Genomic DNA, 26793 nt, shown 5'->3' on the forward strand with positions numbered 1-26793 from the left:
AAAAACTGGCAGTGAGAGTGAAGTGCCAGCCAGCACAAGGAAACTCGCTCTTCTAGAAAGCTATGGCTGAAGTTCTCCAGGCTCTGTCATTCCTAACTGGGTACAATCTAAATACTGTGCCCTATCTCTCCCAGAAATTCTGTAAGCTACATAATACTCTGTAATAAATCCCTCTCGGTTTTAGACAGCGAAAATGGATTCTATTGTCCACAACAAAAATCACAACCTAAGGATAATAATTTTTTACAAGTAAACCAACTTTATGAAAGCTTGTTTAGAAATGTTCACGGACAACTACATATATAAAAGAGGGTAAGAACAGTTTCAAAAAGGAAGGCAAAAAGCAGAGATGTTATAGAGTAAAATCCCAGGACACACATACTGAAGAACCACATTTTATTCAAATGGTACTGCAAACTTTGCTACATTTTATCACAAATGTTTGACTCTGTTAGGAGAACAGGTGGGAAAGTAGCAATCAATTCTAGTTTAAATAATATTTGCCTTATAATAATTATTAGGTTGACCAAAAAGTTTGTCGTTAACGTCTTACGGAAAAACCCCAAACAAACTTTCTGGGCAACCCAATAGTAACAAAGTATAAAATCAAAGTTGTGGTATGTGCTAATAACCTGTTCAGTATTCAGTAAAGACACATGGAGCAGTTATAGCATTTGGCCTCACTCAACAACACTCAAATCCCTTCTAGTCAGCCAACATGGAAAGTAGCACAGTTGAAAGAATGGGTACAGTATAAGGAAAGCTGGGTTTTCAATTCCAGTTCTGTGACTTATAATATGATAAATGGGTGAAGTGAGTAAAATATCTTTATAATTAAATGAGATAATGTCTGGCACCTAGTGGGTATTTAATAATAGCTGAATCTGAATCAATTGAAGAAACAAAATCCTAATACATTAAAATTTAAATCTAACAATAAATCTAAGTTAACAGTTCAGAACACTAATAAAAGTATAATAACAATGCTGTATGACAAAAGAAATTCTCGTCTTAGAATTTAAAGTAAAGGTAATATTGAAACATAAAAATTAGTAAAGAAAAGTGGACAGAGCTGATCCTTTAAAAATAATGTAAAATTTTCAAAATTTATTTATCCATTCCTTCATATACTGATTGTCTACTACACACAAGTCACTGATCCAGGTGCTGAGGATACAGCACTGAAAAAGATAAACATGGATCCTACATTCTAGGGTGAAGAGAACAAAAACAGACAAAGGAAAGGGAACAGATGAGAGGAAGGATGAGAAGGAAGGGAGGGAGGGAGGAGATGCAAATAAAAAAAATATACCATGGGAATTCCCTGGCGGTCCAGTGGTTAGGACTCCACGCTTTCACTGCTGAGAGCATGGGTTCAATCCCTGGTCAGGGAACAAAGATTCCACAAGCTGTGTAGTGCAGAAAAAAAAAAAAAATGTGTGTGTGTGTGTGTGTGTGTGTGTGTGTGTGTGTGTGTGTGTATCATGATCATGTAGTGGTCAGTGCTGCAGAGAAAATGTCGGGTAACGTGATAGCAAATGGCTCCATGGGTCAAGGATGCTTTCTCTAAGTATACTGAAACTGTGGTGATTTAAATGATAAAAGGCCAAGTGAAAATCAGGGGAAGAGTATTCCAGGATGAGGCAATATCCTGTGCAAAAGTCCTGAAGCAGAAAAAAGCTAGATAGATTTAAGGGACTGAAAGTAGTCACTGAGGCTGAAACATAACCAGCAGAGGGTCCATCAGGGAGAGAGATGGCTGGAGACGCAGGCATGGGTCAGATCAGGTAGGGCAGTGTCTCTCAACCCTGTCTCCCTGTTAGAATCACTGAGTAGCTTTTGTAAAAATCCTGAAATCCGGGTCACACCTCAAACCAATTACTTCAGATTCTCTAATGGTGGGGGCTGGACAATGGAAATTTTTCAAAGCTCCTTGGGTGTTTCTAATAGGCAGCCAAGGTAGAAAAGCACTGTTGGAGGGCTCATAAGCCAAGACTAGGGGTTCTTATTTTAAGTATAATGGAAAGCCATTGACAGATTCTAAGCAGAGAAATGGCATGATCTGATTTAGGTCACTCCCACTATTCTTTAGAGAATGGATTATGAAATGTAACATATTCTAATTAAATAGTTACAAATATTTAATGTCTACAAAAGAGACTAGAACTTAAATATTCTCACCAAAAAAGAGATAAATTTAAAAATAACTATCTATAAATGTTCACCCACCATAACTGAAAACTATAAGACATTGATGAAAGAAATTGAAGAAGACACAGATAAATGGAAAGATATTTACACTCAAGGACTGAAGAATTAATATAGTTAAAATGTCCATACTACCCAAAGAAATCTACAGATTCAATGTCATCCCTATCAAAATTTCAATGGCATTTTTCACAGAAATAAATTAAACAATTCTAAAATTTGTATGGACCGTAAAAGATCCTGTATAGCTAAAGCAATCTTGAGAAAGAAGAATGAAGTCATAAACATCACACTTCCTGATTTCAAATTATATTACAAAGCTATACTAACCCAAACTGTATGGTATTTCCATAAAAACAGACACATAGATCGATAGAACGGACAGCCCAGAAATAAACCCACACATATACGGTGAACAAGTTCATGACAAAGGAGCCAAGAATATATTCAGTAATGGTGTCAATAAATGGCATCCGGAAAACTGTATAGCCACATGCAAAAGAATGAAACTGGACCCTAAGTTATACAATACACAGAAATCACTTCAAAATGGATTAAAGACTTGAATGTTAAGACATGAAACCATAAAACTCCTAGCAGAAAATATAGCTGGTATGGTCCTTGACCTTGGTCTTGGCGATAATTTTTGGATTTGACACCAAAAGCAAAAGCAACAAAAGCCAAAATAAACAAGTGGAACAACATCAGACTAAAAAGAAAAAGTTTCTGCACAGCAAAGAAACCAACACAATGAAAAGGCAACCTACTGAATGGAAAAAGCTATTTTCAAATGATATAACTGATAAAGGTTAATATCTAAAATATATAAAGAACTCATATAACTCAATAGCAAAAAAATCTGATTAAAAAATGGACAGAGGGGCTTCCCTGGTGGTGCAGTGGTTGAGAGTCCGCCTGCCGATGCAGGGGACACGAGTTCGTGCCCCGGTCCAGCAGGATCCCACATGCCGCGGTGCGGCTGGGCTTGTGAGCCATGGCCGCTGAGCTTGCGCGTCCGGAGCCTGTACTCCACAACGGGAGAGGCCACAACAGTCAGAGGCCTGCGTACCGCAAAAAAAAAAAAAAAATGGACAGAGGAATTGAATACATATTTTTCCAAAGAAGATATATAAATGGCCAACAGACACATGAAAAGGTGCTCAACATCACTCATCATCAAGGAAATACAAATTAAAACCACAATGAGATATCACCTCATACATACCTGTTAGAATGGCTATCATCCAAAAAAAAACAAAAACAAAACAAAAAAACAAGAGATGACAAATGTTGGTGAGGATGTGAAGAAAAGGGAACCGTTGTGCACTGTTGGTGAGAATGTAAATTGGTGCCATCTCTATGGAAAACATTATGGAGGTACCTCAAAAACTTAAAAATAGAACTATCATATGATCCAGTAATCCCACTTCTGGGTATATATCCAAAGAAAACAAAGACAGAATATTGCACTCCATGTTGCCATGAGGCCACAACAGTGAAAGGCCCGCGTACCGCAAAAAAAAAAAAAAAAAAAAAAAAAAAAAAAAAAAAAAAAAAAAAAAACTCTGTAAAGTAAAATTTCATATGCCAAATGCATTTTCCAGCAAATTCTCAAAAATGGGTCCAGGGTTGGTGGGTTAGAGCTACTGGAGATGTCCATAGCTATAGCGGATCCTGGCAAAAAGCAAATGATGTTAGACTAACAATTGGCTGTGGGGTGGGTATGGCGGATGGCGAGAAAGCTAAGAAGTGTGCCGTGGCTGCAATACTCGACAACACTTTCTATTGGCTTAATGGGTCCCTTTTGGAACCTTCCTCACAAAACTAAAGCTGCTCTCTCTGAATCGCTCCCCCATGGGAGATACTGTGCAGCAAATGCTTTTCACTATGTGGGAGATAAGGAAGAGTTAATGGATTCAGGGAGCATCATTGAGGATAAACGTGGAGTCTCCTGCTTGAAGCAGCACTGAAAAAGGTTTGCTAAGGTTAAAGAAACAGACTGCTGAAGGTAGCAGGGCAACCCTCCCACCCTGTCCATCTTCCACCTATGTGAGGGCATAATGGGCACCACTCCTCACCTGCATAGAGGCTGCCAGCCAGCAGCTACCTGAATCTGGGAGAGCTTCAGGGAACCACAGGAAATGAACACGAAGCATCCCAGGAGCTGGGCTGGCCAAGGTCCCTCTTCAGGTTGTTAATTTCTCAACCGTAGTCAATAGACTGTAAAAATCAGGATTTTCACAGCTTTTACTAGCTTAAACCCCAAGCTATTTCAACTCAGTTCCCAGAGGCACTAGTTGAACTCTGCCTGTTAATGCCTTTCCCTGTGCTGTTCTTTTTGACTATCTCTCTGGTTCTGCCAAATGGTTTTCAGTTCAAACACCTCAGAAAGCCCTGTTTCTACTATGAGACTGGTTTGTAAATCAGCAATAAAATTGAATATATTCAGAAAATGGGCTGGATCCTGAGGAATTGGGGTTTTTTTTTAACAGGGGAAAAATAGAAAAACAAAGCACTTAGAAATCATAAAAGGCAACTAGATGACATAGCTGAGAAGTACATATTTATTTTTTATTTCCAAGAATAAAACATATTTATAAAACATACTGTACTGTGAAAGTCAAAATCAAATCAAAGTTATGGGGCCTCCCTGGTGGCTCAGTGGTTAGGAATCCCCCTGCCAATGCAGGGGACACAGGTTCGAATCCGATCCCACATGCCGTGGAGCAGCTAAGCCCGTGCGCCACAGCTACTGAGCCTGCACTCTAGAGACCGTGAGCCACAACTACGGAGCCCACATGCCGTGACTACTGAAGCCCACGCGCCTAGAGCCCATGCTCTGCAACAAGAGAGGCCACCGCAATGAGAAGCCTGTGCACAGCAAGGAAGAGTAGGCCCTGCTCGCCACAACTGGGGAAAGCCCGCACACAGCAATGAAGACCCAACGCAGCCAAAAATAAATTAATTAATTAAATAAATAAAAAATCACATCAAAGTTATATCCTCTTTCTTTTCTTTCTCGACATGTTCCCCATAAGAATATAAATACATAACTTCATCATTAATCTCACTAACCTTTAGCAAATCCGTACTCTTACAGTGATCTCTGGTGACTATAAATTCCTGAAGACCCTTAAAAGATTGCCCTAAGACCCCTAATCAAAATTACTGTAAAGTACATTTAAAACAAAAGTCCTAACTAATGGAGATGGTCAAGCATAACAATTTGTTCTCAACAACAGTACTGTGACTTCATCACACAGTGTCCTTAAGTTTGGAGCTATTCTACAGAGAATCCTCAAATTTGAAATTCTTTCCCTCTTCAAGTTTATGGATCCTATGTTTCTGGATCACCAAGGATGGTAAATGAAATACCTTTCAGGCTGGAATTCCTTATTTGGTAGGATTCCTTGGTTACTTTTGTTTTCTTCCTTGAGCGAATGGATTTGGTCTTACTGTAACGTTTATTTTTGTACACATGCCCAAAGGCCTTCTAGTGTGCTTTTATAAATCTAATAAATACCTCATGATAGCTAAATTTGTTAACATAACACAAAAGATGTTGTCCGTTTCTTAAAATGTACACTGTTTCAATTAAATAAGGAGTCTAGTACATACTTGCAAAGTTATAAAAGATTTGAATATCATGTTTGGATGCTTTTTTCAAAAAAGCAAATGTAAAACTTACTGCCTTTTAAATGGAAAATTTATGCAAATACAACAAGATGAACCTTTATAACATATATTGCACAGTTAAACTTTAAGATACACTTTGCGTTTTTAGAATATATAAGTTTAATAAGTTATCAAGTTGAACCAGCAAAAAGCCTACCTTTTCAATACATAACTTTGTACTATGTCCTATCATATAAACACTCCAAGTAGTTCTAATTGCAAGCTTAACATAAAATACTACAACTGTCATCACACTCAGCTTTTGAGGTGATTTCTCCATCAAAACAAGAGCCTAAGGTAACGTTTCACAAAGTTTCAATTATAAAAATAATACACTGTTGAGATGGACTTCTATCAGCTGAAAACAACCATTGATTTTTGCAAACTCCTCCATTCCTCCTTTCTATTATGTTGTTTTTGAAAGGCTAGCAAGTAGAAAAACAGACCAATACTGAAAAACAAACTGTGATGTAACAAGAACCCTAGCATTCTAAAGCAAATCAAGCTAACGTGAAGGAAAGCATTCCAAATAAAAACAGATGACACTTTTCGGGCCTCAACCCAGTTCCCTCTCATCTCAGAGTGAGCCTCATTGTCTGTTACTTACTGTTTTTAAAGATGTACAGTCTAGTAGGCAAGAAAATGACTTGAAAATTAATAAGCTAGGACCTGCTGTAGACGCTTTGTTTGAGGTATAAACTCTGGCACTTAACCGTTCTCATCCTTAATTCTGAAAGCCAGGAAATACCACTTTACTGGCCTATTTTAGAGTAATTATAAATTTTAGTAAATAACTTGAATCACTTCAAAGAGGCTGCAAAAAGCTATTATTAAATGGTCACAAAATTTTATGTTTGAAAAACATAGGAAATACACAGAAAATTGTAATTCTAAAACTGAAATGAATTTGTCTCAAAACAGCCTCCTGCCTTATCCTGTAAGAACTAATTAGTTCTCAAAAATCAGAAATTTATCTAAATAATTCTATTGCTTTTCTGCATTAGAGAATGCTATAAATGGAAAAGTTCTTAAATGTGTTTGATGGGGAGAATGACAACAATGTTTGAATAATCACACCTATCCCTTACATACTTAAAAACAAAAGTCATTCTACTTAAAATAGTTTAAGATTTCCCAAGCCTCTAGGATGGTGCATATTCAACTGAGTATCTTCTTTATGCCAAGCCCTATGCTGTGGTCTAACCTGCTGCATTCTCAATCCTGTTAGACCCAACCCTATTTTATAAACACCCCCATTTTATAAACAATATTTTGTAATTTTTGCTTTATAGCCTTGAAAAACTCCATATGTAATATAATATACCTATACACATAACTTCAAATAAAAATTCAGGATAATGCCTACATTTTATTATAGGGAAAATAACTTGTTAAAAAATAATACACACTTCAACAAATGTATGGGCACAGCTACACCAAAAAATACCATGAAGTTGGATGCTTGCAGCTACATGTAGAATCACTATGCATATGAAAACTATATACACTGAAAGAGGTGTGCTGCATTTGTAACTCAAATACCATCAGTGGCAACGTTCTCAGTGGTGTGATCTTCCAGAATGGTCAGTGTAGTAGGCAGAATAATACCCTCCACAAAGATATCCATATCCTAATCCCCAGAACCTGTGAATATGTTACCTTACATGGCAAAAGGAACTCTGCAGACATGGTTAAGTTAATGACCTTGAGATGGGGAGGTTATTCTGGATTACCCGTGTGGGCCCAATCTTATAATTTGAGTCCTTAAGATTGGAGGATGTTTCTCAGCTGTGGTCAGAAAGAGAGATGGCAGCTTGAGAAAGACCCAGTTCTCCACTGCTGGTTCTAAAATATAAGGGGTTATGTGCAAGAACTGGACAGAGGTCAACCTAGAAGCTGAAAAAGGCATGAGTGAATTCCTCCTTAACCTGGGTATAGGGAAAGGCTTTCTAGCCATGACTCAAAATCTAGATGCAATAAAATAAAATATTAATAAATTTAACTACAAATTTTTTTAACTTACAAGGCAAAAACTAATTTATTCATAAATAAAATCAAATGAACTGAGAGAAAATGAAAATAAAATCAAATGAACTGAGAGAAAAATTGATGCAGCATATATCACAGATAAAAAGCAAATATGCCTAATATTAGAAACTTAAATATTGAGAGGAAAAAAGACCAAAAACTTAGTAGAAAAATGGGCAAAAGAAATGAACAGATAACTTATTAAGGACCATAATAATGGCCCTTAAAAATAGGAAAGATTTTCAATTTCTTTCCTAATATAAGAAATGCAAATTAAAACTACTCCTTAGGGGCTTCCCTGGTGGCGCAGTGGTTGAGAATCTGCCTGTCAATGCAGGGGACACGGGAACGAGCCCCGGTCTGGGAAGATCGCACATGCCGCAGAGCAACTAGGCCCGTGAGCCACAACTACTGAGCCTGCGTGTCTGGAGCTTGTGCTCCGCAACAAGAGAGGCCGTGACAGTGAGAGGCCCACGCACCGCGATGAAGAGTGGCCCCCGCTTGCCACAACTAGAGAAAGCCCTCGCACAGAAACGAAGACCCAACACAGCCATAAATAAATAAATAAATAAAAACAAAAAGCAAACAAACAAAAAAAACTACTCCTTAGATACCATTTCTAACTATCCAATTGGCAAACATTAAAGAGCTTGGTGGCCCTCTCTGTTGGCATTGTTGGTGGGAATGCAAAATGGTATAATCCTTACAGAGGAAAATTTGGCAATACCTAACAAAACTACACATATATTTACCTATTGACCTAACAATTCCACTTCTAGGAATTAATCCTGAAGATACACTTCTAACAATGTGAAAATACATATGCCAAGGTTATTCACTGCAACTTAGTTTATAATTACAAAATATTGGAAACAATCCAATTGTCCATATATAGGAGACTGGTTGAATAAACTCTGGTATAACCACATGATGGAATAATATGCAACTATAAAAGAAAAACAATGAGGAAGAGCTCTATGAAAAGACAACTACTCTTCGTTTATAATTTCTATTTCAAAATTCAGAGGATGTATAACTTGCATGATGACATACATTTTTTAAAAATAAATTTTATAATAAAAGAAATTTGAAGGATTTGAGGCAAGTAAATTCCTAGAGAGCCTTATGAAGGTTATTCTTTGTGGGAAAAAGAAAAAATACTAAGAAGACAGAAAGGCTGACAGATTACAGCAAAATAAATGAAGAAAACAAAATGATCTACAGAATCATACAGAAAGTTAGTCTCTGAGGTTGAATATAAACCACTTAAATGAATATAGACTCTTGAAATCTTCATGAAAAAAGTGCAAATTCAAGACAAAGACAAGAAGCAAGTAAAAAAGTCCAAGATAGGGCTTCCCTGGTGGCGCAGTGGTTGAGAGTCCGCCTGCCGACGCAGGGGACACGGGTTCGTGCCCCTGTCTGGGAAGATCCCACATGCTGCGGAGCGGCTAGGCCCGTGAGCCATGGCCGCTGAGCCTGCGCGTCCGGAACCTGTGCTCTGCAAAGTGAGAGGCCACAACAGTGAGAGGCCCGCGTACCACAAAAAAAAAAAAAAAAAAAAAAAAAAAAGAAGTCCAAGACATAGGGCAGTGAAAACAAATGAGAGAGAATAAAAGGTCAAGATATTTCCACTGTATTAGGACGCACAGGAAGAAGGAGGAATTGTAGATTAGATGGTAGATGAAGAAAAGGATTTGGTTTGAGTTTAGCTATAGGAAGAAAAACTTAGCTAAGGGGTCAAAAATGATCCTAAGACTTCAACGTGTTTTAGACAGTGATTATGTTCATTATAAGTCTCTTAAACTTATTTGACCTAAATTTTTGATTGGAGTTGACTCGCCTTTTAATCCAAGTAGTACTTAAACAGAAAAACGAGATCTCAGATCTGGTGCTGTTTATGATGGTGTGGAAAGAAATCTGGAAATATGCCCTTACCTGGTTGTGAAAGAGAAGAATAATAACCTGTATGTCTTCAATACTATGAAATCACTGACTTCAACACTAAAAAAAGAATAACCAGTTAAAAGAATCTGACCTAACACTCGTGCCAAATGATTTAAGATTTTTATAACCTATTATAAAACTTATTTTATGTACTGCCACAAATCTGTGTAAAGGCTCTGTTTTTCTTTTTCTTCATATGAAACCCAGTTCTAAAAATAGTCAAGTCTAAAAATAAGGCAAAACCCACATATTAAGTGTAGCTTTATACATGTACAAGTAACAGGGAAATCTCTACATCTTCTAGGAAAACAGATGTTGAGTTACTTATTCCCACTAAATTCTCTATGTTGGGTCAAACTTCTGGAAATTTTTTGTTAATATGGGCTATATTATTATAAAACCATAATCTAATCTTTAATCCTATTAAATTAGTTCCTCTGTCCCAAAGAAATAGATGAATGCTACTAATAAATATGAAGTTATAAGCAAAAAGAGTCAAATTAATCTCAGGAGCTTGGTTTCTATCATAAAAACCAACTAATTAACAGCTTACAAAACCTGCAAATGTCAATAAAATGCCTAATATATGCTTTGATCCAGTTCCTGGAAAGAAGCCATATGGAGAGAGAAAGAAACAAACTCACCTACAAAACATGTTTCCATTATTACACTTCTCTATTCCTTTCTGAAGTCTATACTTCAGAAACCATTTTTTTCTCCCAGACGTTTCTCTAAAGATTAATGAGCAGAAAAGCAAAATTGGAAAAGGGGTTTTCAGAATATGTGATTACTTTCCTTATCTCTGTACCAGTTTTCCCAATCCTTGAAGGACATCTATAAGGTAGATAGTGTGTATGCTGAGGATGGGCAAAATATTCTTATGGCAAAACTTGTGTGCCTTTTGAATATCATCACCCATGTTTGTCAGATAGAAGATTAATAAGATATGACTAAATGACCTTATCCTGTTGTAGAAATTAGAAGAGACTGACTTCATATCTCAGAAGAGTATCAGGTAATAGAATGGTCTGCCATCAAATTGAATAGTATAATTTTCCTACCTCTGTTTATTTATCAATCAACAAACAACAGGAAAGTTAAAAAATACATTAAAATAAAATAATATTTTTGTGAACTTATTGTGACTCTCCAAAAATATATAAGAAAATCTGTTCTCAGCCTATTAAACTAATTATTTCATACATAAAAATAACATTCTCAATGGCAGGATACTTTCGGTAGTTTTTCAGTGGAGCTGAGAGAGCTTAATTGATAGATACATACATACTCTCTTGTTTGGTTCTTCTTTTAATGGATAGCAGGATGAGGTGACTGCAATCTTCACAGTTCAAGCATATGCTGATAGGGTAATTTATCACTACAGTGTAAGAATCACCAAAAATTGACTACAGAAATCTGATACAGAAAGAGTACTGTCTGGAAAAAAATTGATGAGGCATAAATTATTTCCAGCTTTCATTAGAATGGGAGATAGATAGATAGATAGATAGATTTATGTATGTATGTATGTATGTATGTATGTATGTATGTATGTTTTGCGGTACGCAGGCCTCTCACCGTTGTGGCCTCTCCCGCCGCGGAGCACAGGCTCCGGACGCACAGGCTCAGCGGCCATGGCTCACGGGCCCAGCCGCTCCGCGGCATGTGGGATCTTCCCGGACCGGGGCACGAACCCGTGTCCCCTGCATCTGCAGGCAGAGTTTCAACCACTGCGCCACCAGGGAAGCCCCGGGAGTTTTTATTTTAGTGTAAAAAATAATAATGTGTACAACTTTAGAAATACTATTACTAATAAATGGGGATGGAGTCAAAGAGAAAAGAAATATTATCCTCAAAAGGTCTTCTCCATATGATTTCAAAGCAATGGCAGCTGGAAAGGTTAAGTTATGCTTGTATTTATCCTAGACTTATAAGTGGAATATGATATATTTATAATAAAATTTAACTTGTTTTAAAAATATATTGATGATTTGGAATTTTTTTTCTCTCCATTATTTGGTAGAAAAGTATCTTCATTGGAAACTAGAAAGCTGATGGTTAACAGGTTGGTGAGATGATAAAATGCCATCCTCAGATCACTTCTAACCTGAGCTATGGAAAGGTATAGACAGATGAACTAGCATATTGAGCTAACCATCACCAAGAGGGTGATTTTCTAAGAGGGCAGGGTATTCTTCATTGCATCTTCCATGAATTAAGCAAAAAATATACTCCCCTCTCCTGCCAATTTCCTTATTTCCCTTAAAAAATCCAGTAGACCTAGAATCAATTCATAAAGACTCACTTTAAAATATATTTTTGAAAAACATATATAAATATATATTTTTTTCAGTGGGTTCTAAGACTTCTCACCTGCTGTGTAATGTAGAAATTTATTTTCTTTCCCCTACATGTTTATTGCTCAAGACTCAGGATATCAGTACTGGTTTAAGTCTCTTCACCTTAATTCATATTCTTCATGATTTCATAAGCTTGGATCATATGCTTCTTCATAAATTTCATCTTTTAAAATCATGGAGTATTTCTTAGCAAATATTTGAATCTTTTAAGTCCTTAATCAGTTAATTATCTTAATTATCTTTTCCTCTTTTTTTATATAACTACCTTTACCTGTATTTCTAGAAATATGATAACAAAAACTGTACAAAATAGTAGGAGGTATAAATCCTCCACAGTTTTATACCAAGGCAGGATGCTTTCTGTTTCATTTCCAAAATTCTTTTCAAAGTAACTCAAAATACTAAATGATACCTTAGTACTTTGAATGAGTTAAGTTACCCAGAAGAAAGAAAAAAAATTAATTTCAGGGAGAATTCTCAAATATCTTTTACAATAGATTTTTCTGCTTATAGCCCAAAAGTTACCAGCACCATGTGATTATAATTGCTTCTAACTCTGGCCAATTCAACCCATAGGCACAAAGTAACTTAAAGCAGCATGAAAAAACTCTCAACAGAATCATTTGAAATATGAGTTGCTAACAAAATTTTTTATGATAAGGTCACAGCAAGAAACTGGTTTAAATGTCATTTTTCAAAAATAAGAACAATTTTAATATAAATATATTTATTGTCAGTAATAATTAAAAAGTTAAACAAAAGAATAAACTAAAAACACAAAATGCTTCCTAAAACGTAAGTAAATAGTATATCACATCCACTATCTAAAATTGTTCCAAGAATAAGAAACAGAGACTCTGCTAGAAGTAAAAAGATACCATAACCAGCCAAACACGAATACGTAGAAATCAGTAAATTAGCAGGATAAAAATGTCTTAGAGATATCATTATAAAAAAATACATGACCGAAAATTTCACTCTGTAAAAACACCAGCTGTAAGTTTGCTTTTTTATAATACTATATTCAGCATGAACATCCACCAGAATAATCCATTCAAAAATACTTAAGAATAAATTTAACCAAGGAGATGAGACGTGTACACTGAAAATTATAAAACATTGCTGAAAAAAATTTAAAAAGACATAAACAAACAGAAATTCATCTATGTTTACAGAATAGATGATTTAATATTAAGATGACAATACTACCCAGAATGATCTATAGATTCATTGCAATTACTATCAAAACCTCAACTTTTTTTTTTTTCATAAATAGAAAAAACCTATCCTAAGATTCATCTGGAATCTCAAGGGACCCTAAATAGCCAAAACAATCCTGGAAAAGAAAACAAAGTTGGAGGTCTCATACTTCCTGATTTCAAAACTTACTATAAACCTATGGTAATTAAAACAGTGTGATACTGACATAAGGGCAGACATATAAACCAATGGAGTAGAACGGAAAGCCCAGACACAAACCATCACATATATGGTCAGTTGATTTTTTACAAGATTGCCAAGATCATCCTATGGAGAAAAGACAGTCTTTTCAACAAATGGTGCTGGGAAAACTGGATATCCACATGCAAAGATTGAAGTTGGATACTTACTTTACACCATATACAAAAATTACATCAAAATGGGTTAGAGACCTAAATGTAAGACCTAAAATTGTAAAACTCTTAGAAGAAAACATAGGGGAAAATTCATGACATTGGACTTGGCAATGATTTATTGAATATAACACCAAAAACACAGGCAAAAACAAGAAAAAGATAAATTAGACTTCATCAAAATTAAAAACTTTTGTGCATCAAAGGATACTATCAAGAGAGTGAAAGAATTTTCAACATCATTAATCATTAGAGAAATGCAAATCAAAACTACAATGAGATATCATCTCACACCAGTCAGAATGGCCATCATCAAAAAATCTAGAAACAATAAATGCTGGAGAGGGTGTGGAGAAAAGGGAACATTCTTGCACTGTTGGTGGGAATGTAAATTGATACAGCCACTATGGAGAACAGTATAGAGGTTCCTTAAAAAACTAAAAATAGAACTATCGTACAACCCAGCAATCCCACTGCAGGGCATATACCCTGAGAAAACCATAATTCTAAAAGAGTCATGTACCAATATGTTCATTGCAGCTCTATTTACAATAGCCAGGACATGGAAGCAACCTAAGTGTCCATCAACAGATGAATGGATAAAGAAGATGTGGCACATATATATATAATGGAATATTACTCAGCCATAAAAAGAAACGAAATTGAGTTATTTGTAGTGAGGTGGATGGACCTAGAGTCTGTCATACAGAGTGAATAAGTCAGAAAGAGAAAAACAAATACTGTATGCTAACACACATATATGGAGTCTAAAAAAAAAAAAAAAGGTCATGAGGAACCTAGGGGTAAGATGGGAATAAAGACACAGACCTACTAGAGAATGAACTTGAGGATATGGGGAGGGGGAACGGTAAGCTGTGACAAAGTGGGAGAGTGGCATGGACATATATACACTACCAAACGTAAAATAGATAGCTAGTGGGAAGCAGCCGCATAGCACAGGGAGATCAGCTCAGTGGTTTGTGACCACCTAGAGGAGTGGGAGAGGGAGGGTGGGAGGGAGGGAGACGCAAGAGGGAAGAGATATGGGAACATATGTATATGTATAACTGATTCACTTTGTTATAAAGCAGAAACTGACACACCATTGTAAAGCAATTATACTCCAATAAAGATGTTAAAAAGAAAAAAAGAGAGTGAGAAGACCACCCACAGAATGGGAGAAAACATTCGCAAATAATATATCTGAGAATGCCTTAATATGCAGAACATATGAAGAACTCTTACAGTCCAGCAACAAGAAGACAATGCAATTAAAACATAGGCAAGGAACTTGAAAAGGTATTTCTCCAAATAAGATATATAAATGGTAATAAGCACATGAAAAGATGCCCAATATCATTGGTCACTAGGGCAATGCAAATCAAAACCACGAGTTACTGCTTCACACCCATTAGGATGTGGCTATTATAAAAAGCAAAGCAAAATGAACACAGAAACAAAACAAAACAAGAAAACAGGAAATCACAAGTGTTGACAAGGATGTGGAGGAACTGGAACCCTCATGCACTGCTAGTGGGAATGTAAAATGGTGTGGCTGCTATGGAAAACAATTTAGCAGCTCCTCAAAGAGTTAAAGGTAGAATTACAATATGATTCAGCAATACCACTCCAACATATAAACCTAAAAGAAATGAAAGCAGGGACTCCAACAGATACTTGTACTCCAGTGTTCACAGTAGCATTATTCACAATAGCCAAAAGGTAGAAACAACTCAAGTGTTCATCAACGTATGAATGGATAAACAAAAATATTATTCAGTCATAAAAAGGAATGAACGTGTGAGATATGCTATAACATGGATGAACCTTGAAAACATAATGCTAAGTAAAATAATCTAGAGACAAAAGGACAAAAAGTGTATGATTCCTTGTGACCACCTAGAGGGGTGGGATAGGGAGGGTGGGAGGGAGACACAAGCGAGAGGAGATATGGGGATATATGTATATGTATAGCTGATTCACTCTGTTATACAGCAGAAACTAACACACCATTGTAAAGCAATTATACTCCAATAAAGATGTTTAAAAAAAAAAAGTATATGATTCCATTACATGAGGTACCTAGAATAGACAAATTCCTAGGGACAGAAAGTCACATAGAGGTTACCAGGGTCTAGAGGGAGGCAGAGAATTTATTATTTAATGGTTATAGAGTTTCTATTTGGGAATATAAAAGAGTTCCAGAAATAGCTAGTGGTGATGGTTTCACAACATTGTGAATGTACTTAATGCCAGTGAGTTGTACACTAAAAAGAAATGATTAAAATGATAGAATGGATAAACAACAAGGTCCTACTGTATAGCACAGGGAACTATATTCAATAACCTGAGATAAACCATAATGGATAAGAATTTTTAAAAGAATGTATATATACATATAACTGAATCACTTTGCAGTACAGAAGTTAACACAATATTGTAAAACAACTATACTTCGATTAAGAATAAATATTCAGTAAAAGAAAAAAAAATTAAATTAAAAAAATTGTTAAAATGGTAAATTTCATGTTATGTACATTTTGCCACAATAAAAAAATAATAATCTATTTGGTGAATACCTAATTATCTCCCACTGCTGCTGAAACCTATTTTGTTTAGATTTCCAAATTACTATTAAATGTACTGTGTGTGTGTACACATGCTTGTAAAATGGATCTCTCTTGAAAAACAGACCCTGGTATGTTGGGCACATCAGATATCCTAGAACACACTTTCAAAAATTCCAAATAATTATAGCTGCACTCCAATGTGATAGCTGTTTCAGTTATTTATCTACTTCAAAATTAACAGGTACAACTGAAGGAAGAGTATCCACAAATTCTGCTGATGGTCCAGAAGTATGTTTATAGTCCAAGTGCTAAAAATGAACTACTTACCTGATAGAGCATGATAGGTTCTATATTGTATCCTAAGGTATCTGCAAAGTTCTTAGCGATGACTGTTTTTCCACAACCCTACAAATGCAAACACAATCATTCAAGGGATAAGTCAAAACCACCAAAAGTCAGGAAACAGAACTTAGTAGTGAGGCTGCTATTCTTACTTTTCCTCCAATTAAACATATGTCCTTAACCATGTGAGACTGCATCATTTCAGCCAGTAGTTGTTTATGGCTTGAAGTTTGTATAAAACGGTCTGATGTGCAAGGTTGACTTAATGGCCTGGTTCCAGCTGGCACCTATAAAGAGAGGTAAATATAATATGCACATATTTTTCTCAAAATAATAGTTAAGTGAAAGCATACAACTGCCATTGAAAAGCCCCTACTAATTTCCTGCTCAATTCAATTCTATACTGTTTTTGGTATTTCAATAGAGCAACAATTATTTTCTCATTCACACATCTGATAACCGTTTTCATCAAACTTCCAAATCAATCATCCCTCTAAAATTAAAGCCCTATGCTGTCAGACATTTTCATATGAATCAAGTAATTTTCATACTATTTAAAACTTATAATAACAATGTCACTGCTTGAGAATGAAGGTTTTTGCCCAAATTTCAGTTATAAGTACAGAATTTAAAATCAGTCTACTGGGATTCTCCAAAATCACCAAAGATCTCCTGATTTTTAAACTGTCCACAAATCTTTTTCCACTCTTATTTTAGTTTGCCACTCAGAAGCATCTGTTCTTAAAATCTCCCATCCTTCACACCTACTTCCTTTTATTTCCTATCTCTTCCTTATTAAAGTCTCCTGGATTTCCATGCCCTGCTGGGGACTCCGGACTTGATCATACTGTAGGCAACACAAACCCTAAAGAATTACAAGTTTGGAAGTGACAAGATCAGATTTGGTTTTAAGAAAGATTATCCTGGTGGTAACACAGAAGGCTAACTTGAAGGGCCGGGAGGCAATGATGTTAGAAAGCCATTACCAAAGGGAAGCAAATAATGAAAGCTCGCTCACATCTCATGTCCCTGGACATTCTGTTCAAACCGCCTGAAATGTCCTATCACCTTTCCACTCCTGGGCCACTGGAAAACTCCTGTGTCATAAGACTTAGCTCAAGCCCCATCTCCTCTCTGAAACTTTCTCTACTCCTTCTCCTGACTCCTGGTGTTACTCCCGTCTCTACATCTCCGTAGCCATTCCAATGCAGTTCTTACTCATCTGCCTCTATCCTAGACCATCAGCTGTGAGGTCACTCATCTGAATGAGACAGAAGAGTGTCGTGTGGAGTGTGCTGTCTAGAAGGCCCAGCTGTGCCATTTGGTAGCTGGTGACCATGGGTGAATTGATTACCCTCTTCACATCTGTTTTCTAATCTATAAAATGGAGATAATAAAAGTTATCTCCGGGGTTATTGGGGGATTTAAATGGCATAATATATGTGAAGAGAAAAATACAGTAACTAGTACACTGCAGGCACTGAGTGGATTTTAATACAGAGCCTGGCTCATGGTAGACATAATCAATGTTTCGTTTGATGACTGAGTAAATACAGTGACCTGAATAAGTATTACTAATATCACGTTCAAACAAACAAAAAAGCCTATCATGAATGCTTGCTCTGTCATAACATAAGAAGGCAAGTATTTATTCTTTCCTACATTCACTTACAATCTAATTGCCAGCATTTTTCAGGCTGTGTTTCCTAGTTAGCTTCCTATCACCTCTTAGGGTTCTTAGGACCCTCAAGGGAAGGGTTAGAAAAAGGGGAGGCAGAGCAAGCAGTTGGAGCTCTATGAGCAAATATCATTCCCCTCCTCTAAAAACTGTTCAGCTACAACAGCTCCTCTTTTAACTGTTTCATGTAGCTGACAAAGATTTTATTTGAAAAGAGCATTCCTTAGTTGTTAAAATATGTTTGAAAACAATGACTATTTCTTACCAAGGACTCAGAACACAAAATGCTTTCATTAATAAACACTTTATTTGATTTTCCCAGAGGCTGACTTTGGTTTTTGATGAAAAACTATCCCTATGTTTCTCCTGAATTTTTCCAGTTTACAAACATACATGATTCTGGATATATAGATATACAGACACACGTATATAGAGGTGATGCTGTGGAACCAAAGAAGACTTATAAGGGAATCATAAACCCAATTTAGGTCATAAAAATGGACAGAACAAGGCACATCTTAGAAAGTACAAACCTTGATTCATTCATTACCTTAATGGTCACCTCTTTTTCTGCAATCCGGATGGTGACAGAAGCTTGGAAGACATGGTTTCCAGTCATCGTCTCCACTCTCACAACCTCTTCAGGAAGCACAGAGCTTCTTGAATCTTGGAGTTCAAAGCGCTGTAAAATTACCAGAAAGACATGTAATTTACTTCTTTCTTTTTTTTTTTTTTTTTTTTTGCAGTACGCGGGCCTCTCACCGTTGTGGCCTCTCCCGTTGCGGAGCACAGGCTCCGGATGCGCAGTCTCAGCGGCCATGGCTCACGGGCCCAGCCGCTCCGCGGCATGTGGGATCTTCCCAGACCGGGGCACGAACCCGTGTCCCCTGCATCGGCAGGCGGACTCTCAACCACTGTGCCACCAGGGAAGCCCGTAATTTACTTTTTATTTTAGTATTAATGTTGGATATCTGGAAGGTTCCATCTTAATTAGAACTGAAACCCACTCTATGTTATAAAAATAAAGGTAAAAAAATTAATGAGAATTTTTTCCCCTATTTTTACAGATACCACTCATTCTACTTAAGCTAATTACTAAGGTGATATGAAAATAGTCCCTAAAATTTACTAAATGCCAAGAAATGGAATCGCTGAGTTTCTGATCTGGTAGAAGTTTGCAGCCTACAATGCTTGATAATCGAAGGTTCCAGTTTCCTAGAAAAGGATGATTAGACTCTTGAAAACATGCTAAAGGAAATTAAAATAAGGCCTATATCAGTTGATTTCTTAAATCAACTGAAGTTAATAGCTGCCTGGACATCAGTCCGCGGATTGCTTGTGTGGTTAGTTTAACTGATTACAATAAAGTATAACAATCAATCTTCCACAGTATCTGGCACAGTGCCTTCTACAGTGTAGGTTCTCAATATTTGTCAAACTGGATTTAAAAGGCCCAGACCATTGATTCTTTCTCCATGTAGGCCAATAATCAATGTTCTAACACTAGGTTACAGCCCCTAATCCCAGCTCGTTATATAAAAAATGCACACAGAGAACACAAATAAGTATATGAAAAATGAGGATACTAATTGAAAATTAATTAAATCCTATGCCCTACTAACAGCAGCATGTTCACTATGAAGAGCTTAACTCATTTTTAGTGTTAAACAGGCAGAAAGTATTCCCCCCAAGTCCTACAATACTTTTAGAACATTATCACTATAGTGAAAGACTTGAAACTCAATGAAAGAACAGATTACTGCTTATTCAACAGAATGACTCAACTCTAGAAAATATATTTTGGGGAAGAAAATTATTTTCAACTTCAACACTGTAAACATAACAGCCCAGATCATGTCTTCATTGCTGTGTCTTAAGTACTCAAGACTCATTCCTCTTCCCAAGCCTAAGAAAAATTGTTTATTTGTGCTACCATAAAAAACATAAGTTTTATACTTTGCACAATTTATATATGCAAACTCCCATGGTGTCACACAATGTGGTAGGAATTGCTTCCATGCTGTAGACAAATAACAATCATTGACACCATAATTTCATGCCAAAAAAAAAAAAAGGGGTACACTGTATTTTAAGGAGGTTCAATTGGAAAGGAAGCCTTAGCAAAGTAATTAAATTCACTGGAATTTAGAACCTAGACCCATTAAATTCTAAGAAAATACATATATGAGCTTAAAGGGTATGTTTTCACTCCAGCCATAGTAATGTCAGTTTAACTTGATATAGGGTTAATGTCAGAGCATTTATATTCCAGAAATGAACACTAATGCCTTGAACCACACTTGCTATACTGGTTATGTCCTTATAAATAATTCAAACTAAAATATTTCAGTAGCATAAAAATAGTAGGCTAGAATACACTAAAATAGGAAAGGAACTCAAGTTGCAAGGTGAGTTACCATGTGTTGGCATAGGAAATTTAAAGACTCTTAATCAAAAAGGAAATTGAGGAGTAAAACAGATATCTAATTCTTCACAAAATTAAGGCAAGAAAAGACAATCACTTTTTCTTCTCTTACATAAGTAACAAAATTCCCCTTTTTCCTTTTTTTTTTTAAAAACTCTACAATCAGATTTGAAAGAATTCCTGTTTGTAATAGGGATCCTCAATCGGTGCTCTATGTTCCCCTTAATTATAAAGGTCAAAATAAGGGCCAAACAAAATGAAGCAGCACTGACTACTTTCTTTGGAAAACTCAACTCTTTAAAGGTATTCTATAACTTTATAGAAGTTGTATGACTAGTTTTGAAATTAGAGACCAGAAACGCATCAAAGTGTTTTCTTAGTAAAAATGAAGACCTTTGTCCATAACGGACTTATCTAGACACTGAATGCCTTCTCCTGGTTGTGTCACAAAACTTTACATTGCTTCATTTTATCAGAACTCTGACATTTTCTTCTACCCTAAGTACCCTTGTTCCCAAGGCAGTGGACTTTGTGCTGATGGGCATCTAGGGAGCTCATCTGTAATCACAGCCTCTTAAACACTAGGTACTCTATTTCAATGACCAATGCCAAAGTAGCTCAGATGTTAATTAAATCAAAGATGAGTTCTAGTTCCGTGTTTCAGAGCCTGGAATGAATCTTAGAGTGAACTATACAGTCAGACTCGTAGTTTCCTAACTCCTTGAGCATAGGAATTAATTTCCCCATTTCCAAATGGTTCTTCATTATCTCCTTAACATCCTTCCACCTCCTCCTTTTTCCCCTCCCTCTCCCTCACCCCTTCTCACACACACAGCAAATCCCTTTCTTCCCTTTCATCAGTGGCTGCTATTTCACTGTCCCTAGCCCTGCTTCTATTCTTTGCTGTCTCTTCTACTTTCTTTGCCTCTTTATTGACCATGACTTTCCCCTTGCTTCTTTATGTTTTTCTTTCAGATTCTGCCCCTAACTATACTTTTTAGTATTTATGAGGAACGGCTTTTTGTTCGCTTTATTTTGTTATTATTATTATTGGCATCACCAATCAATGAAAATACTGTTTCTTGGGTTGGCTGATATATGAAATAAAACCCCACTGAAGTAACTAGAATCTATTGTTCCACTCTTCTGAGCCCTTCTCACTATTATTAGCTGCATAGAGAGTACTTCTGTACTCCCAAAGACCCCGTGTATTCTTTGGGATAAGGGAGAAACTAACACCATTCCCTATGTCGAATTCTGGCCTCCAGAAAATGAAGGGCCTATACACAAGACCACAACAGCTTAGTGTTCACATTCTACCTACTCCTTAGAAATCTATACACCTTGACCCAAACTGTGTAAGAAAAACAAAAACAGTCTTTCATAAAAAGGAATTATTTGGGGTGAGTCAATGACTCTCTCTCGCCAAGGGTCCACTTGAAGTGGCTCCCACTGGCCAAAACCTGGGATAATTTTAGCATCAAAATAAATGACGATAGTAATCAATTATAACCCACTGAATAAAATAGGGATCCATAAGTGCATATTGATATAAATGAATAAATAAATACATGGAGGAGGAGAAAAAGCTCTTCCTTAGTGTAGAATGCCTACTAATAAACGCAGAAGGAATGTTTACACCCCATTACTGACATGACAATGCCTCCACAGGTGGAAAAGAAGAGAAGACAAGGGAAAGAAAGAAAGATGGAGAGAGAAAAGTAGGAAAGAAGGGTAAGAGAGAGATGCGAAGGAGGGAAAAGGGACAAGAAGAGAAAATGGGAAAGGTAAGGAAAGAAAGCGAAGCAGACGCATACTTTTTTTTTTTAACATCGTTATTGGAGTATAATTGCTCTACAATGGTGTGTTAGTTTCTGCTTTATAACAGAGTCAATCAGCTATACACATACATATATCCCCATCAGATACTTACTTTTAAAACAACTTCCACAGCCATCTTCCCTTCATGTCCTAGTAAAACAGCGTACGGGTAAAGCCGCCGGATTGCATGTTCGATGGACATCATAGGAAAGGAATCCTATTTAGGAGGAAAAATACATAGGAATGAAGAACACCTAAAATAATCACAGAAAATTTAACCGAAATGTACATATGACATTGAAATTGCATTATAAACAATATACCTAATAAGTTTCTCCTGTTTTCCAGAAGTCTACAAAGACAAATAGTCATTGTTTCCTCTTCTTGTTCCACACCCTTTCCCTTGGTAAACTCACCCACTCTCATCTTTCAGCTGCCGTGTATGTGTTGATGGCTCCCATGTCTCTGTCTCCAGTCCTGACCTTTTTCTTGAGCTCTAGACCTAAACTCTCAATTGCCCGTTAGATGTGACTATATGATTGTCCCATAGACTCCCATTCAGCATGTCTGAGACTACATGTCTGAACACACTTCCCTATCCTACTCATTCCAAAGTACCTTCTCTTTTTCCTCTACTCCTAATCTGAGTTAATCTCATCCACATATCCTAGCTTCACTGCTATAACTACAAAGTTAGAAAGTGTTCACTATCCTCAAATCCTTCCCCCCAAATTGCTTTCCCAATTCGGCTTACCCTACTTTAAAAAGTCTACTAACAAGGACAACTAGGGAAATTTCAATATGGACTGTCTATCAGATGACATTACAGAATTATTGTTAACATGCTGAGGGGTGTGATAACGGTGTTCCGGTTATGTAGAAGGATGTTCTAATTCTTAGAAGTTGCATATTGAAGTACTTAAGAATACTGACTACAATTTACTTTCAGAATTGTTTAGAAAAAAAATGAGAAAGTGCAAACAAAAGTGGCAATATGTTAAAAGTTGGTGATTCTAGTTAAAGGGATTATGGATTTACGTTTTGCTATTTTTGTACTTTTTGCTAGATCTGAGAATTGTCAAAGTAAAAAGTTCCAAGGAAAAAACAAAAAGAATGAAAAGCAGAAGATGTGATAAATAGGAGGAAAAATGCTGTTCCAGATGTATAGAACAGTGTAAGCAATACCTGGGAAACCTAACTCCCTGACCCTCAGGAAACGTAAAATAAAAAGCAACAAGAGATTAAAAATAAGTCTCTTGTCTAAGTGGTGTCACTACCACCTTGGATTATGCTTTCCTTAGCAGAGTCTCCTACCTGTTCACTGTGCATCCACGCTCCCCCCACCTCACCTCACTGCCAGCAGAGGTGTCTTCCTCCAACATATATCTGATTGCCACACATCCCATCTACTTAATAATGTCTAATGGGCCACTTCTTCCAAACCAGAAAATACAGACAACTTCACTCACCATGGAAAACACTTCACAATAAGGTCCTAACCTTTCTCTTTGGCACACATGCTTGCTCCAGTGATACAATTTATTATCATTCTCCGAAAAACACACCAGGCCCTTTTGTGATTTAACACCTTTGGTCCATGCTGTTCCCTCTGCCTAGGGAACACTCCAGACACTACTGTCATGACCTTCGTGAAACTGTGATGGACAACGTCTGTTTTCCACCAAATCTCCTCACCCATTTTCCTCCTTCAAGTGCCTCCCAGCTTTCCCTTCCAAGAGCCAGCTGCTGCAGGTCTTTCCAAGAAAACTGCCCTTGAGCTCCTGGAGCCAGCTTGGCTCCCAGAATGGGAGAGCAGCTAGTGCCTGGGAATGTGTGCCCCCTGGGACGATTACTAACCAGTGGGACTGATGGTGCTGAGTGTGAAAGTCCCAGCTCCCCTGCCTCAGGTTGGGGCGAGTCTGAGGCACGACTTACACTGCCGCAGACCTCTGCATGATCAGGTAGAAGTCCTCCTTCCCTCTGTGGAACTTTCACCTGAGCTGCATGTCTACCTTCCCCCGTCCAAGGCTGTAAGCTCTTTAAGGACTCAGAACACATCACTGGTCTCTGCACAGTTTCCTGGGCTGCATAGCAAATTAATCTCAGGCCTTGCAATATTTATAGAAGAGTATAACAAGGCAAATGGAAATGATTAATCTCCAAGGGTTAACTTTTAAGTTTTCTTTGCCACATTTGGGTATACCAGTCACTAATTTATTGTATACATACCAGGATTTGAACTGCAGCTGGTAAACTATCTAAAGGAAAATCTGGAAGTCCAAGAGTAGAAGATTCTTGGGAACAGAGAGTGGTGGCAAAGGATAAGAGTTGAGAAATTCTAGGGGAAAACAAGAAGTGATATTAAATTTTATTCTAATAGTTATAATACATAAAATCTGTTAAATATAAAATAGCTGGGCCAATTTAATTAATTGAAAAAGTTGACATCCACTATTTCTTAGGGAATAGTTCCATATTATAATATTCCATTTCAAACTCAAGCTGATTAGGTTCACAGATATGTTTCTTAAATCTGTCCCAATATGTGAGATTTTTCATAACCTGGCCCAAAACTACTCTGCCAGCGTCACCTCCCACCTTTCTCAATCTAAATCCAAACTCCAGCCTCCGGGAGCTTTTCATAGACCCAAGAATAAGGCATATATTCTCATGCCATGCTTTAAAAACTTTTTCTTAGAACTCCTTAATTCCATTCTCTATCAGTCAAAATCCTACTCATTCTTTAGGACCCATCTCAAATGGCCCTTATAAAGTCTCAACCGCAACATCCCCCAATACTCTGAAATTATGGCCCTTACCACACTGTTAAAGTAAGGTATTTATACACATATCTGTAAACTCTACTAGATCTTGAGTTTCTTGCCATCAAAGATCATGTCTTATTAACTTTTTCATTAGCTGGTTCCATAGCTACTGAAAAATTCTTCAAACAGTTGTTGAATGAATGAATGAATCAGTTGATCAATGAATGGGCAAAACCAATTCAATGTTAAGTGTCCATATATATATCTGAAATACTTACTTCTCAGCAGAAACATTGGCTCCAACTGAATACAACAGTTTAAGTTGGTCCTAAAATAACATAAAACATATCAAATTGATTAATAAGGAATGTAACAGATTAAATGCAAATGTTTGACAGACATAATTCAACCTTTTAATTAGCAGACACTATGTAATTAATAGCAAAAAATCATTTCTTGATACATGTCATTTCTAAAAGAGGAGTTGGTCTCTTAAAAAAATCTTTCAGACAAATAATACCACAATAACTTTTCTTTCTAGTTTCCAGAGATCTTCTTTACCTTTATATCCATTTTTCTTTCCATCAACTACTGAGGGGGACATCTACAAACACAGTGACATTTTTATAGTAATTGAATTTATTATAAACAGGAAAACTATTTAAAAAATAAATTATCCTTAAGGGAAGAGGGGCAAGATAGAAGAGGGGATTAAGAGATATAAGCTACTATGTATAAAATAAGCTACAAGCACAGGGAATGTAGCCAATATTTTAGAATAACTTTAAATGAAGTATAATCTATGAAAATATCGAATCACCATGTTTAACACCTGCAACTAATATTGTAAATCAACTACACTTCAATTAAAAACAAATTTAAAAATAAAATAAATTACCCTTGTTCCTACTTACCTGGAAGGGTAGATAATAGATATCCCTAGCTTGAAATCGAGACCGGAGCGGGGGATCTAATGGATTCCCAGAGTACCTAGGTACTGGCAAGCCCAAGGCGATCACTCGGAAATCTTCACTAACTCGGACAATCTTCCAAGCATCCAATTCTGTTTTGGTATGATTCTAAAAGAGTAAGAAATCAAAAATTACAGCATAATGATAGAGATCACAACTGCAAGAGCCAGGCTAAGGAATTTATGTCCTGACTGCTGGGTAAACTGTATTTGAGAATGCTCTTGAAGCCAAACTGTCAAGGGAGGGAGCAAAGTGCAATCAGGAACAGGATACCAGGGAAGGCTCACAGAATGAAGACTGGTGTTTGAAAGGAGAAGCATCCAGGAACAAAGGCGACGTGGGTCAGATCTCTAAACCCTAGTCAATAACACAAAGGAACAGTCGGAAGAG

The 26793-nt window shown here is 36.7% G+C and overlaps 1 protein-coding gene across 1 annotated transcript in view; it reads right to left on the reverse strand.

The window, feature by feature from the left end:
- VWA8 (von Willebrand factor A domain containing 8) overlaps nucleotides 1-26793 on the reverse strand; it is a 368026-nt gene that overhangs the window by 262395 nt on the left and 78838 nt on the right. The window contains exons 6-12 of the mRNA XM_007468612.1: nucleotides 26347-26511; nucleotides 25711-25760; nucleotides 24897-25005; nucleotides 22780-22884; nucleotides 18972-19103; nucleotides 16896-17030; nucleotides 16729-16806 (exon numbers count right to left, since the gene is read on the reverse strand). Coding sequence (XP_007468674.1) covers nucleotides 16729-16806; nucleotides 16896-17030; nucleotides 18972-19103; nucleotides 22780-22884; nucleotides 24897-25005; nucleotides 25711-25760; nucleotides 26347-26511 — 774 coding nt within the window. The remainder of the gene's footprint in view (nucleotides 1-16728; nucleotides 16807-16895; nucleotides 17031-18971; nucleotides 19104-22779; nucleotides 22885-24896; nucleotides 25006-25710; nucleotides 25761-26346; nucleotides 26512-26793) is intronic.

Source organism: Lipotes vexillifer, unplaced genomic scaffold, assembly GCF_000442215.2.
Source record: "Lipotes vexillifer unplaced genomic scaffold, Lipotes_vexillifer_v1.1 scaffold479, whole genome shotgun sequence".
In the NCBI taxonomy this organism is placed as follows: domain Eukaryota; kingdom Metazoa; phylum Chordata; class Mammalia; order Artiodactyla; family Lipotidae; genus Lipotes; species Lipotes vexillifer.